We start from the raw sequence: 14,084 nt of genomic DNA, 5'->3' as shown, positions 1-14,084 counted from the left end.
TGAGCCACTGCCTTCTAGTGAAGGTAGTCCCACTGTTCCGTTGGATAGGGAGTTCTAGGATTTAGACCTGGTGATGATGAATGACCAAAATGAGGATTGTACGTGCTTTGAAAGGGAACCTGCAGATGGAGGTCTTCCCATGCACCTGCTGCCCATTGGTGTCATTGCAATTCTTTTTTTGGATTTTTATTACATGTTCAATAACTTCCCTACGTTTACTTGGAGTGTTGAACTTGGGCACCATAAGAATTGGTATCTTCAAGGTTAAAGTCAAATTTCTTTCCCTATCACTTGAGAAAATGGCAGGAAAAAAGTCTTCCATTTGCTTTAGTTATTACCATAAAGACCACAATTGAGTAAAAAGAACTAAAGTTTTTTATATATATTTGGTACTGTCAGTTAAAAAAAATTGTGACAGTTATAGCATATGTCTAATAAAATTTCAAAATATCCCAGAATTTTACCTTGGGATTCATTATGTTAACCCAGAAATTATTTGGTAAACCTAGCCAAGAGAAGATTCAGATAACCACTATGGCACTAAAGGAGGCCATTCAACCCATTGTGTTCATGTCAGACCTTTACAGTGCAGTTCAGTCGTTCCCCAGTCTTCTGCTGTTTACCCTGAGCCTTGCAAATTATTTTCCCTTTAGAAAGTTGTGGTTTACTCTTTTTCCATCACCTTCACAGGTAGTATTTTCTAGGATATAGTCAAATGCTGTGTTTAAATTTTTTTTAATCATCGTATGTCCCCTTTTGTCAGTCACCTTTATCTGTCTACACTGGTACTTGAACTATCTGCTAATCGAAACAGATTCTCTCTGTTTACGTTACCCAAACCCATCATGATCTTGCATATATCCCTGTGAAATCTTCGTACAGTAGCATGATATTCCTTGATTTCCAGTAACTAAGGTGTTAACCCCATCATCTATTCTTCCTAGACTAAGTAAATCCTGGACATTAAATATCCAATATCTATCCAATATACAACCATCCCAAACACAGAGAACACTTATTTATTCCAAAAAATACAAATGCCTCACACAGTTATGCAGTGAAAATAGATATTCTTATGTGAATACCTATAAACAAATTTAAATATCTCCCACAGGACATTTATTTTGTTTCCTAAGGTTTACTCAAATTACCAATTACCATTACATTCACTACATGATAAAATTGCCTTGTCAGCTGACAGGACGTATAACAAGTACAATTATATGCTCATTAGCATTTTAAAGCACAAAACCTCTTCTCAGTTCTCAATTATTTAAGTCAGCAAGCTAAAAATATATATTTGTGATGCAGATGAAGATTAACTACATTAGAAGAGGATAAATTGGTCTAGATTGGCTTGGAAGACTAATTTTCATCAACAGTGTCATTACATTTATGTCAGCAGGCAGACAGATTAACCACTCTGAATTGAAATTTCCACCTAATTATTCTTGTGTGTTAAATGAGGATAATTCAGCAATTTGACATAATATTCTTAACAGGATTATTCATTCAAGTCCTGTTTACCCACCGTCCTTGTGTTCCCTAACCTACATTCACTCCTGGTTAAGGGCAGCCTCGATTTTAAAATTTCCATTACTTTTTTCAAACTCCTTCTCCAGACTCCCCCCTGAGATGTTCATGTTGCTCCAGTTCTAGCCTCCAGGACATCCCCAGTTTTAATTATTCCATTATTGACTGCTGTGGCTTCAAGCTCTCAAGGTGGCTCCTCTGGAATTTCTTCACTAAATCCCTTCATCTTTGCACTTCCTTCTTTCAGGTGCAATTTTGGCCAAGCTTTTGCTCATCTACTCTAACGGGTCAGATCGGGCTAGACCAGGCCTGCAGATCTGACTCGCCACCTGCGGACCCAGGTGCCTATACTTTTGCCGGTTGTGGGCCCCTACAGCCAGTGAACGTCTGGTGAGACAGTGGGCTCGAAGCATTGATTATACCTTGGGCAGTGTGTCCAGAGTCAATGCAGCTCACCAGCTGTCAAAGACTTTTAATTATATATAAGTATCACTAATAGAGTCATTTTAATTATTTAGATTATTGATAGTTTTGAAAGGAATTATAATAATTAAAATGTAATTAAAACATCAATAAATAATTTAAAACATTGAAATCAAAATGAATAAGTTAAGCACTTATCTGCACTTCTTTGCACAGGAACTAAAAGCTTAAGTCCTGCAGCACAGTCGACAGTCTGATGTGCTGCCTATGACTTTAAGCACATTCCAGACTTCTGCATTTACCACATATATGTGCACAGAAATACAAGATGTCCTGAGGTCTAAATGGCTGATAATCAGCAGTTTCCTTCAGAACCATTGTCTATCAGTCAATGTGATTCCACGCATTAACTCTGTGTGTGGTTCTGTGTCAAATTTTATTTAATAATGTTTTTGTGAAGTACCTTGGGATGTCTTGTAATGTTAAAAATGCAATATAAATACAGGTCATTGTTGTTCTGTTGACTTATGTGGTATTGGAATTGCTACGCCATGTTTTTCCACTGCATACCTCTCTGAACACATATATTCTCCCTGTATTGTACTATTTTATTGAAGGTAATCTGAATGTTAGTTTATGCCTGAATTTCCAGCTTAGTTTTATGCATGTCAATCTTGAGCATTTTTTTCATAGCACCTCAACTCTGGTTTGAATGTAATCATTCCATACATCTTTATTAGGTATTTAAGATGGATTTCACTGCACTTGTAATGTTTCATTTAAAAAAATTCTCTCCCTAAATATAAGTGGTCATCATTGTGATTTTGTGGAAAATATAGATGAGCAATATGTGAAAAGTAATAAATATTCTCTTTTCAGGGAAGGGTGAAGCTTGTCTGTCACAGCGATGTAAGAAAATAATTCAGTGTTGAATGTGTCTGTGACTGTATTTTGATAATGTTTTGTGAAGTGGAAGATTGTTACAGCTTTTTTTAATACTATTATTTCAGCTGAGTTTTGGCGTTCATTGTTTTGTATTTTTCTTTTTCAAAGGGCACTCAACTTATTTTCAATGCTGCAAAAGAGCTCGGGCAACTTTCAAAACTAAAGGTAGGAGTTCAGTGCATCTTAATCTATACGGTTACCTATGTAACAGGCAAACGTCTGTCTGGTGAAATAAATTCTAATATTTCTGTTGCTCTATGAATATGATTCCAACCAGTAGCCTGAAATTACATTTAGTACAAGTATAACTTATCTCACAATTTTGTTGTAAGCATAAATTTACACAGATGTAATTGTTTTCTTGACTGAAAACTACATATAAGAATGAAGTGATACCACAAGTTTCTTTGCAAGTGATGTCCTTTCTAAGCTTATTCTATTAGTCTATTTAATTGTATATTCTGCTAACTTACTTTTAATAGATAAGTTATAATAACCTTCTATAGTCTTATAAAAATATGTGGGGTGGTAATTAAAAAATAAATTAGCATAAGGAGAGAATATGAATTATCACCGGCAGACATGATTAAGTAAAATCCAAAAGCATAAAATATAATAATAAGTATATTAAGAGCAAGAGTGTAACCAGAGAGAGAATAAGGCCCATTCGGGACCAAAGTGTGTGTAGCCAGAGGATGTAAGTGAAGTCTTAAATGAATACTTCTCCTTAGTGAATATAATGACAAGGACATTGTAGTTGGAGAATTCAGGGAGGGAGTATAGTGAAATTTTAGAACATGTTATAAAAGGGAGGAGGTGTTAAATGTCTTAAGATAAGGTAAGATTTCTTTATTAGTCACATGTACATCGAAACACAGTGAAATGCATCTTTTGCGTAGCATGTTCTGGGGGCAGCCCACACATGTCGCCACACTTCCAGTGCCAACATAGCACGCCCACAACTTCCTAATTTCCTTCCTTTGGCATTTCTTTCTACGCTGACTCCCAGTGCTCCCAAGCCACTACCTTGGGAATGACATCCACCCATTTCTCAAGGCAGAGTTGATGACTTAATGATATGAGTACTCGCTCTCGGCAAAAATAGTTTTGGCAGATAGAAGAAAAGGGCAAATGGGGTAATGCTTGTGACATCTTCTTTGCTGAATATGCGTTTCACCAACAACTGCAGGATTTCCAGCAGCTTGCAGTGCCTTAGGAGAGGCTATAATAATTTATTTAATTCAGCATCCTTGTCTAACTGGCTCTGCAGCGGTATAAAGGTGGATGAATCCCCAGAGCCTGATGGGATGTATCCCATGCTGCTATGGGAGGCAAGAGAGGAGACTCCAGGGGTACTGACAGGCGTTTTAGCTCTTCACTGGCCACAGGTGAGGTGCCGGATGACTGGTGTGCAGCAAATGTGGTACCTTCATTCAAGAGGGCAGTAGGAATAAGCTGGGTAATTTTAAGTCTGTGAATCTAACATCAGAGGTAGGGAAGTTATTTGGGGGAATTAATCTGAGGAACAGGATTAATCTACACTTGGAAAGGCAGGGATTAATCACAGATAAACAGCATGGGATTGTTTGGGGGAGATCCTGTCTCATTAATTTGATTGAGTTTTTTTTTAATTAACAAACTGTGGCGACTCACCGTCTAGTCGGGCGAACCGGCTCGGCAGTCCGGTCGCGCGGCGTCGGAGCGACGAGGCCCAAGATGGCGGCGGGCCTCGTCTTTCCGAGCGACGGGGAGAACCCGCGCGCGGGAAAGTCCTGATGACGTAGGACTTACGTCATTGCCGGTTGTTTTGGGCGGGAACATTCTCCCTTAAAGGGCCCACGCAAGGCGGGAAAATAAACCAGTTCTGTTTGGCAATCCTCCGAGTAGAGTCTTGTTTTATTCCGCGGTAGCAACCGCTACATTGGTGACCCCGACGGTCCAAACGGCTTTTGGACCCGCGAAATGGACGACAGCGCAGCAGCCAACGCAGTGGCCCTCAAGCTGCCCACCTTTTGGACACTTCGGCCCAGCGTCTGGTTTGACCAGGCCGAAGCGCAATTCCACCTTCGGCAGATCACCTCCGACTCCACAAAGTACTACCATGTGGTTAGCTCTCTGGACCAGGAGACAGCCGCCCAGGTTGGAGACTTCATCCAGTCGCCTCCGGAGGAAGATAAGTACCCGGCTTTCAAAGACCTTTTGATCCGGACCTTCGGCCTCTCCCGTCGTGAGCGCGCCGCCCGCCTGCTTCATCTGGATGGCCTGGGGGACAGATCCCCATCCGCCCTAATGAATGAGATGCTGGCATTGGCCGAGGGACACAAGCCATGCCTGATGTTCGAACAGGCCTTCCTCGAACAGCTCCCCGATGACATCCACTTGTTGTTAGCTGACGCCGACTTCAGCAACCCCCGTGAGGTGGCCGCCCGGGCAGATGTCCTGTGGAGGGCCAAGCGCGAGAGCGGTTCATCCGTCAGTCAAATCACCAGGCCGCGAGCCCAACGCCCGCCTCGCCCGGCCCCAGCAACCGAGCAGCCATGCCCCAGGAACGCAGACGACGACACGGGTGACCAGCTGTTCTTCTACCATCAGAGGTGGGGTGCGGAGGCCCGTCGATGCCGCCCACCCTGCAAGTTTCAGGGAAACACCAGGGCCAGCCGCCACTGATGGCTACGGCGGCTGGCCACCGACAGAGCCTCCTCTTCGTTCAGGACAAGAAATCTGGACGGCGTTTCCTCGTTGATACTGGAGCGGAGGTCAGTATTTTGCCCCCGACAGGCAGCGACACTCGTGACAGGCCGCCAGGTCCTCTACTCAATGCCGCCAACGGTACAACGATACGGTCTTTCGGCACCCGTACGCTTCAATTACACTTTGGCGGCAGCTGTTTTACCTGGACCTTTACCCTTGCCACCGTCGCCCGACCACTCCTAGGAGCCGATTTCCTTCGGGCCCACAACCTATTAGTCGACCTGCGAAGGAAGAGGTTAGTCCACTCTAGCACTCTCCGGACCTATCCCCTGGGAGAAATCAGCCCACCAGCCCCGCGCCTGGACTCCATTTCCCTTTCTGGCGATGATTTCGCCAAGCTCCTAGCCGAATTCCCATCGATTTTGGCACCTTCGTTTACAAATTCTAGGCCCACACACGGGGTACGACACCATCATTACCACAGGGCCACCCCTTCATGCCCGAGCACAACGATTACCTCCAGACAAGCTCCGCCTGGCAAAGGAAGAGTTCCGTCACATGGAGGAGCTGGGGATTGTTCGCAGGTCAGACAGCCCCTGGGCCTCCCCCCTGCACATGGTCCCCAAAGCCACCGGAGGGTGGAGGCCCTGCGGCGACTACCGGAGGGTGGAGGCCCTGCGGCGACTACCGCAGGCTGAATGACGCCACCACCCCGGTCCGCTATCCCATCCCTCACATCCAGGACTTCGCAGCGAACTTACACGGGGCCCACATCTTTTCCAAAGTGGACCTCGTTAGGGGATACCACCAAATCCCGGTCCATCCGGATGACGTCCCCAAAACTGCGATTATCACCCCATTCGGCCTGTTCGAATTCCTTCGGATGCCGTTCGGCCTTAAGAACGCCGCGCAGACCTTCCAGCGGCTGATGGACGCGGTAGGCCGAGACCTGGACTTCGTGTTCATTTACTTGGACGACATACTGATCGCCAGCCGTAACCGCCAGGAACACCTTTCCCACCTCCGCCAGCTGTATTCCCGCCTCCGCGATTTCGGCCTCACGATTAACCCGTCCAAGTGCCAATTCGGACTTGACTTTATCGATTTCCTCGGCCACAAAATCACCAGCGACGGGGCAACACCCCTACCCGCCAAGGTGGATGCTATCCGCCATTTTGCCCGCCCCGGCACAGTCAAAGGCTTACAGGAATTCCTTGGGATGGTCAACTTTTACCATCGTTTCATCCCTGCAGCAGCCCGTATCATGCGTCCTCTGTTCTCGCTGCTGGCTGGTAAGGGCAAGGACATCACCTGGACTGACGAGGCTGCGGCTGCTTTCGTTAAGGCCAAAGACGCCCTGGCAGACGCCACGATGCTGGTACACCCCAGGACTGACGTCCCGACTGCCCTCACGGTAGGCGCGTCCAACACCGCAGTGGGTGGGGTACTGGAACAGCTACTCGAAGGCTGCTGGCAACCCTTGGCATTTTTCAGCAAGCACCTTAGACCGCCCGAACTGAAGTACAGCGCTTTTGATCGGGAACTTCTAGCGCTGTATCTGGCGGTCCGGCATTTCTGATACTTTCTAGAAGGCAGGCCTTTCACCGCTTTCACCGATCATAAGCCTCTGTCCTTTGCCTTCTCCAAAGTCTCCGATCCCTGGTCAGCTCGTCAGCAGAGACATTTATCCTACATTTCCGAGTTCACAACTGACATCCAACATGTCTCCGGAAAGGATAATGTCGTTGCTGATGCACTTTCCAGACCAACCATCCACAACCTATCCTTGGGTGTCGACTACACGGCCCTAGCTGACGCACAGCAAGCCGACGATGAACTGCCCAGCTACAGAACCGCAGTCTCGGGTCTGCAGCTCCAAGATTTCTTGGTTGGTCCAGGTCAGTGGACCCTACTTTGCGACTTTGCGACTGGTCAGCCCCGCCCTATAGTCCCTGCAGCCTGGCGGAGACGCGTTTTTGACTCGGTACGTGGGTTGGCGCACCCGTCCATCAGATCTTCTGTCCGACTGGTCGCCAGCAAGTTTGTCTGGCATGGCCTGCGCAAACAGGTCAGTGAGTGGGCCAGGACTTGTCCGCACTGCCAGACGTCAAAAATCCAGCGACACACCAAGGTCCCACCACAGCAGTTCGAGCCTACCCGTAGGAGGTTCGACCACATACACGTCGACCTCGTGGGCCCTCTGCCGGTTTCAAGAGGAGCCCGGTACCTCCTTACCATCGTGGACCAGTTCACGAGGTGGCCTGAGGCAACCCCCCTGACTGACATCACAACTGATTCCTGCGCCCGGGCGCTGCTCACAACTTGGGTCTCACGTTTTGGCGTTCCGGCCCACATCACTTCAGACAGAGGCACCCAATTCACTTCCAGTCTCTGGGCTGCATTAGCGAACCTGCTAGGGACGCAGCTGCACACCACCACGGCCTACCATCCTCAATCAAACGGGTTGGTGGAATGTTTTCACCGCCATCTGAAATCGGCCTTGATGGCCCGCCTGAAGGGTCCTAACTGGGTTGACGAGCTGCCTTGGGTCGTGCTCGGCATACGCACTGCCCCCAAAGAAGACCTCCGCACTTCGTCAGCTGAGCTTGTATACGGGGCGCCACTAGTTGTCCCCGGGGATTTCATACCTGCCCTTCGGGACCAAGGGGAACAACCCCCAGCAGTCCTACAAAGACTGCGCGAGAAGCTTGGCGCCTTGGCCCCGATTCCCACCTCACGGCACGGTCAAGCCCCATCCTGCCAGCCCAAGGAACTACAGGACTGTAAGTTTGTTTTCGTTCGCAGGGGCACACCTCGGGCACCATTGCAACGACCATATGAGGGACCGTTCCGAGTCATACGGAATAACGGATCCACTTTTATTTTGGACATTGGAGGCAGGGAACAGGTTTTCACGGCGGACCGCCTCAAACCGGCCCATTTGGATCTGCAACAGCCTGTCGAGGTTGCCACGCTGCGACGCAGAGGCCGCCCCCCTAAGCGGCAGATGGCACAGCCCACGGACCTTGGGGACTGTCTCGCTGGTTCTGGGGGGGGGTTGTGTGGCGACTCACCGTCTAGTCGGGCGAACCGGCTCGGCAGTCGGGTCACGTGGCGTCGGAGCGACGAGGCCCAAGATGGCGGCGGGCCTCATCTTTCCAAGCGACGGGGAGAACCCGCGTGCGGGAAAGTCCTGATGATGTAGGACTTACGTCATTGCCGGTTGTTTTGAGCGGGAACATTCTCCCTTAAAGGGCCCGCGCAAGGCGGGAAAATAAACCAGTTCTGTTTGGCAATCCTCCGAGTAGAGTCTTGTTTTATTCCGCGGTAGCAACCGCTACAAAACTATGGGATGAGGGCAGTTGGTTGATGTGGATTTTGGTAAGGCCTTTGGCAAGACACTGGTTCAAAGGTTAGAGCCCATGGTTGCAAATCAAGTTAGTGAATTGACTCCAAAATTGATGGCAGAGAGTGATAGTGGAGGGTTGTCTTTGTGACTGGATGCCTGTGACCATTGGGAATGAGGCTGGGACCCTTGCTGTTCGTTATATGCATTAACGACTTGGATACAAAATTAGGAGGTATGATTAGTAACTTTGCAGATGACATGAAAACTGCATGAGTACTTGAATCGGCAAGGCATAGAAGGCTGCAGACTGGTAATTGGGTTTAGTGTAGATAGGTGCATGACGGTCAGCATGGACAGAGTGGACTGAAGGGCCTGCTTCTATGCTCTATAGAGCTTGACACCACCAGCACCTTTGCCTCAGTGCTAATAAAATTTAGATCTACTTGAGCCATATTCATCCCACACTGTCTGCATACCAAAAAACACTAAACTCTTGTCACTTCAGAAATCATATTACAGTGCTCTTTTGCTAGTTTCCTTGCAGGTAGAGCTTGTTTTAAACCCATGACTCTTGTTTTTTCACTGAGCTACATTTGCTCCTGATCCCCAACGTGTCCAAATGCAAAATTCTTATTCTTGTAGATAAATCTCTTCATGGACTTGCCCCTCCTGAACTCTGTGACCTTTTCTAATGTTACCATGGTAATGTCTGATGATATTAAAAAGGCAACTGAATTACATACTCAACAATACCTTTGGTATGTAGAAAATAATGACCCAATACTTAAAAAAAAGATCTATAGGCTTATCTGTAAAATAAGGAAATGGTCAAAATTAGTGTGAGAGGTTGTGTTAGTGATATGATTTTAAGTTATGTTGAAAGCTGTTATACATGCTTTAATTATTTTATGCTGAATTATTATGTCTGATGGTATTTTTCAGGATCATATGGTCAGAGAAGAAGCCAAAAGTCTTTCTCCCAAGCAGTGTGCTGTAGTGGAACTCGCACTTGATACTATTAAGGTAACCAATACTTGTATTTCAGTAAACATTTTGTGCTTGTAATTTATGTGTGTAGGTATATAGTACTTATAGACAAGTCTTTATAAGCAGCATAATTCAATATAGAAACTCCACACAGAAAAGTAAAATTAACAAGATTAAATGCGTAAAGGAAGTTCAGGAATGTGAAATATTTGGTGAAATTCCTAAACAAAACAAAATAGCAGTGCAACATTACATATCCCTTAGGTAGAATAGTAACTGCATGTAATTAAATTGCAATGTTAATAACATATTTCGGGCCCATTTTATTTATTCAGTCTTCAGTGGTACAATGTTTGTTAATTTGAACATTAGGCAATCTACCATTTTGAAATTGATCAACTGCAGACTTGGATTTCTGTAACTTCATGCTAATTGTCCCTTCAGTTATCTTTGCTAATTTAATTTTTTTTCAGCACAACAACATAAGTATTACATTTAATTGTTTTTTTTTAAATTATTTTTTTGTTTATTTTGAAGATTTTGTGGTGAAGTGGAAGCTACAAACAATATAGGCCATGAAACATTTTTTTTCTCCTAGTCTCAAGTTCAGAGAGATTTTGTTTGATGCACTCTGAGTTTGCGCAATAGTGTTCTAGGAAGTGGGAGACAGGTTTCATTGACAGGCTGAGCTCCAAAAGATATTTGGAGAAACTAAAGGAGTGTATGTTCACAGGTAGAACAGGAGGACCCAGAAGAAATTTTGCCTCATGGGCTAGAACAGGGAGGGAAGAGACAGCTGAACTAATTATCCGAAACATAATGATCAAGAAATCCATAATATTTTTACAAATATTATTGGATGTGAAGCTGTAGAAGCAGAGGAAAGGGATTTAAGAGGATGCTTTGTAGTACAGAATGGATGCTGGTGTTATCGTTACATTCCAAGGTGGTCCTGATGCAGAATATGTTAGTGCTTTATGTAGTCCGGCTGGATGCAGCAATGAATGATTACACTAAGTCTTCAAAGCATATACATACTGTAAACAGCAGGACACTTAGAAAACCATAAGATAAGACTCAACATAGTTTTTTGAAAGGGAAATCATGTTTGTCAAATTTGTGAGAATTCCTTAAAGATGTAACAAACAGGGTGGATAAAGGGGAAGCAGTAGATCTAGTGTATTTGGACTTTGATAAGATGACACCCATAAGGTTACTGTACAAGGCAAGAACATATGGTTGAAAGTAACAGCATGGATAGGAAAATAACTAGTTGAAGGTAACTGGAGAGTCAGGAAAAATGACTTATTTTTGGATTGGCGGTCAGTAACTAGGGGGATGCTACAGGTATCAGTTCAGGGTCCTCAGCTATTTATACACTAAGTTAGTAACTTGGATGAGGAGACTGAATGCATTAGAACCAGATTTGCTGATGATTCAAAAATGGGTAGGGAAGCAAGCAAGATAGGTTAAGTGAATGGGCATGAAGTTGACGGGTGGAGTATAATGTGGAAAATGTGAGTCGTCCACTTTGGAAGGAAGAATGGAAAAAAAAAAGAATTATTATTTAAATAGAATGCAACGACAAAATATTGGAGTACAAAAGCAACTAGGGCCCTAGTACATGAAATGCAAAAGGTTAATGGGCAGGTACTGCAAGTAATTATGAAATATTGGCCCTTATGGAGTATAAAAGTAGGGAAGTTTAGATGCAATTTTATAGGGTGCAGGTGAGACCGCACCTGGAGTGGTACGTACAGTTTTGGTTTCCCAATTTAAAGAAGGATGTACTTGCATTGGGGGCATTACAGAGAAGGTTCACTAGGATGATTCTTGGAATGAAAATGTTGACTTATGAAGAGAATTGAGGATGTGTATTATCTTTGGAGTATGGAAGAATGCAAGAGGTTGCAGATCTCCCCCAGCAGTGTGTAGTTCACCTGCAAACAATCCATTGGGACAAAAAGTCAGAGTTAAAGACCCAGCCACCAGTGATAGCCCTTCATTCTGCAAAGAGTTGATCCACTAATGCTTTCATCATAGTGTAAATAGGGGTGGGAGGGGAGGGGGTGAAGAGAATGAGGAGGGAAAACAGGAGTGCAAATGTGTTGGCCTTTCAGAACCTAAGGACATCACAAAGTGGTTTTAAGCCAACGATGTGCTTCTTGAAGGGTTGTCAAACCAGCCTCCCCTCCATGGACTCTGTTCACACTTCTCGCAGCCTCCGAAAAGCAGCCAACATAACCAAGGACCTCACCCACCCGGACACTCTATCTTCTCCCACTTCCCCCCCCCCCCCCCCCCCCCCCATCAGGCAGAAGACACAAAAGCCTGAAAGCACGTATCACCAGGCTCAAGGACAGCTTCTGTCCCACTGTTATAAGGCTATTGAACAGTCACCTAATGCAATAAGGTGGACTCTTGACCTCACAATCTACCTCGTCATTGTCTGTCTGCACTGCACTTTCTCCGTAACTGGAACAGTAACACTTTATTCTGCGTTCTGTCAGTGCTTTCCCCTTGTATTAATTACCTCAATGTACTGTCGTGTTGAAATGATCTGAATGGATGGCATGCAAAACAAAGTTTTTCACTGTACCTCAATAGATGTGACAATAAAAAAACAATTTACCTATTAATTTAAGGTGTATATTTTATTAAAACATATCAGATCCAGGGTGGATGCAGAGAAGAGCTTTCCCCTAGTGGGTCCCCTATAAGAGGTTGCCCATTTCGGATTGAAATGGAGGCATTTCTCCTCTCAGAGGATTATGAATCTTTGGAATTCTCTACCACAGAAAGCTGTGATGGTGGAGTCATTGAATATATTCAGGGCAAAGAATGCTAGATATTTAAACTACAAGGCAGTCAATGAGTATGAGAAGGGAGTGGGAAAGTGGTGTTGAGTCCAAGATTGGATCAACCATGATCTTATTGAATGGTGTAGGTAGCTCAAGAAGCCAACTGGCCTCCTCTTGCTCCTGTTTCTTGTGTCTTTATGAATGATTAGGGTGGATGCAAGTGGTGATTGGGGAAAGGGATTTTGAAGTGCTTTTGTGAGTGAATTAGGAAAAACAGTGTTAACCAATGGCAGAGGGAGAAGGTGATAGGGTTAGCAGGCAGAAGACGGAGAAGGTAGACTGTGAATCAAATAAATGATTAAAGGTGATTTTTATCTGTGTTTGACACGTGGGGAGAGACAAGTTACAAGGAAAAGCAAGACCAGAAGTGTGGCCATGAATCTGGATGAAGAAATTTATTTGGAAGAAGAGTTTAAGGGAGCATAGGAGAGCAGTGGATCTCAATTAAAATAATTTAACCTGTTTTATGTTATATGAAAATAGTTATTTTACTGCTGGCTTTTTACATTATCATTAGTAGCTTTGTATCAGCCACATTAACCCAAAGTCTAGTTGGAAGCCCAGAAGGAGCTGTTTAGATGCTACTTTCATTTACTGTAATTTCATTTTCCTACGTCCGCATTATTAATAACTTTTTTTTCCATGTGTTTGCCTAATTCACACTTTGATACTATGATTGACTAAATCTGATCCTCTGATATTATGATTGACTAAATCTGAAATTGTATCTTGGAAGAACTTTTAGTTCTAATGTCTTTCGGAGCTGATTAAGAATCTCTCATGATTTAGCAATATTTCCATGCGGGTGGAGTTGGCCTAAAGAAGACCTTTTTAGAAAAGAGCCCTGATCTGCAGTCTCTACGGTATGCTCTGTCGCTGTACACACAGGCTACTGACACCCTTATTAAAACATTTATTCAGTCTCAGTCATCTCAGGGTGAGTACTGCTTCCATGAGTCTTTCTTATATGCTAGATGTACATTAGTTGGCATTACCTTACCTACTGTTTAAACCTGTTTTTAATGTGTATTCTGCAGCAGTTGAATATTTTTAGATGATCGCGCACTAATCATTGTGACTGCATAACATATATAGTTGAAGTGCCATTGTTTATCTTTGTTCCTGGTTTGCAAATCCAATAAAATTGTACGGAAGTATTCATTATTACATTATCAGCAAAGTGTCTCGAAGAGTACAGTTAAGACTATCTAATATGGACTTTTATCAGTGGACTAGAATACTCATTTTCATCAGGAAACCACTAGATGTCCACAGTAAATGAAAATCAATGCTTA

General features: G+C 44.4%; 1 protein-coding gene across 1 annotated transcript in view; it reads left to right on the top strand.

Annotated features, from left to right (window-relative positions):
- LOC127582541 (protein unc-13 homolog A) overlaps window positions 1–14,084 on the top strand; it is a 261,016-nt gene that overhangs the window by 227,467 nt on the left and 19,465 nt on the right. Inside the window, exons 35-37 of the mRNA XM_052037881.1 lie at window positions 3,010–3,066; window positions 9,884–9,964; window positions 13,579–13,726. Coding sequence (XP_051893841.1) covers window positions 3,010–3,066; window positions 9,884–9,964; window positions 13,579–13,726 — 286 coding nt within the window. The remainder of the gene's footprint in view (window positions 1–3,009; window positions 3,067–9,883; window positions 9,965–13,578; window positions 13,727–14,084) is intronic.

The sequence above is a fragment of the Pristis pectinata genome, chromosome 24, assembly GCF_009764475.1.
Source record: "Pristis pectinata isolate sPriPec2 chromosome 24, sPriPec2.1.pri, whole genome shotgun sequence".
Classification (NCBI taxonomy): domain Eukaryota; kingdom Metazoa; phylum Chordata; class Chondrichthyes; order Rhinopristiformes; family Pristidae; genus Pristis; species Pristis pectinata.
The sequence above is the reverse complement of the archived record's forward strand: the minus strand, read 5'-3'. Positions and strand labels throughout refer to the sequence as shown.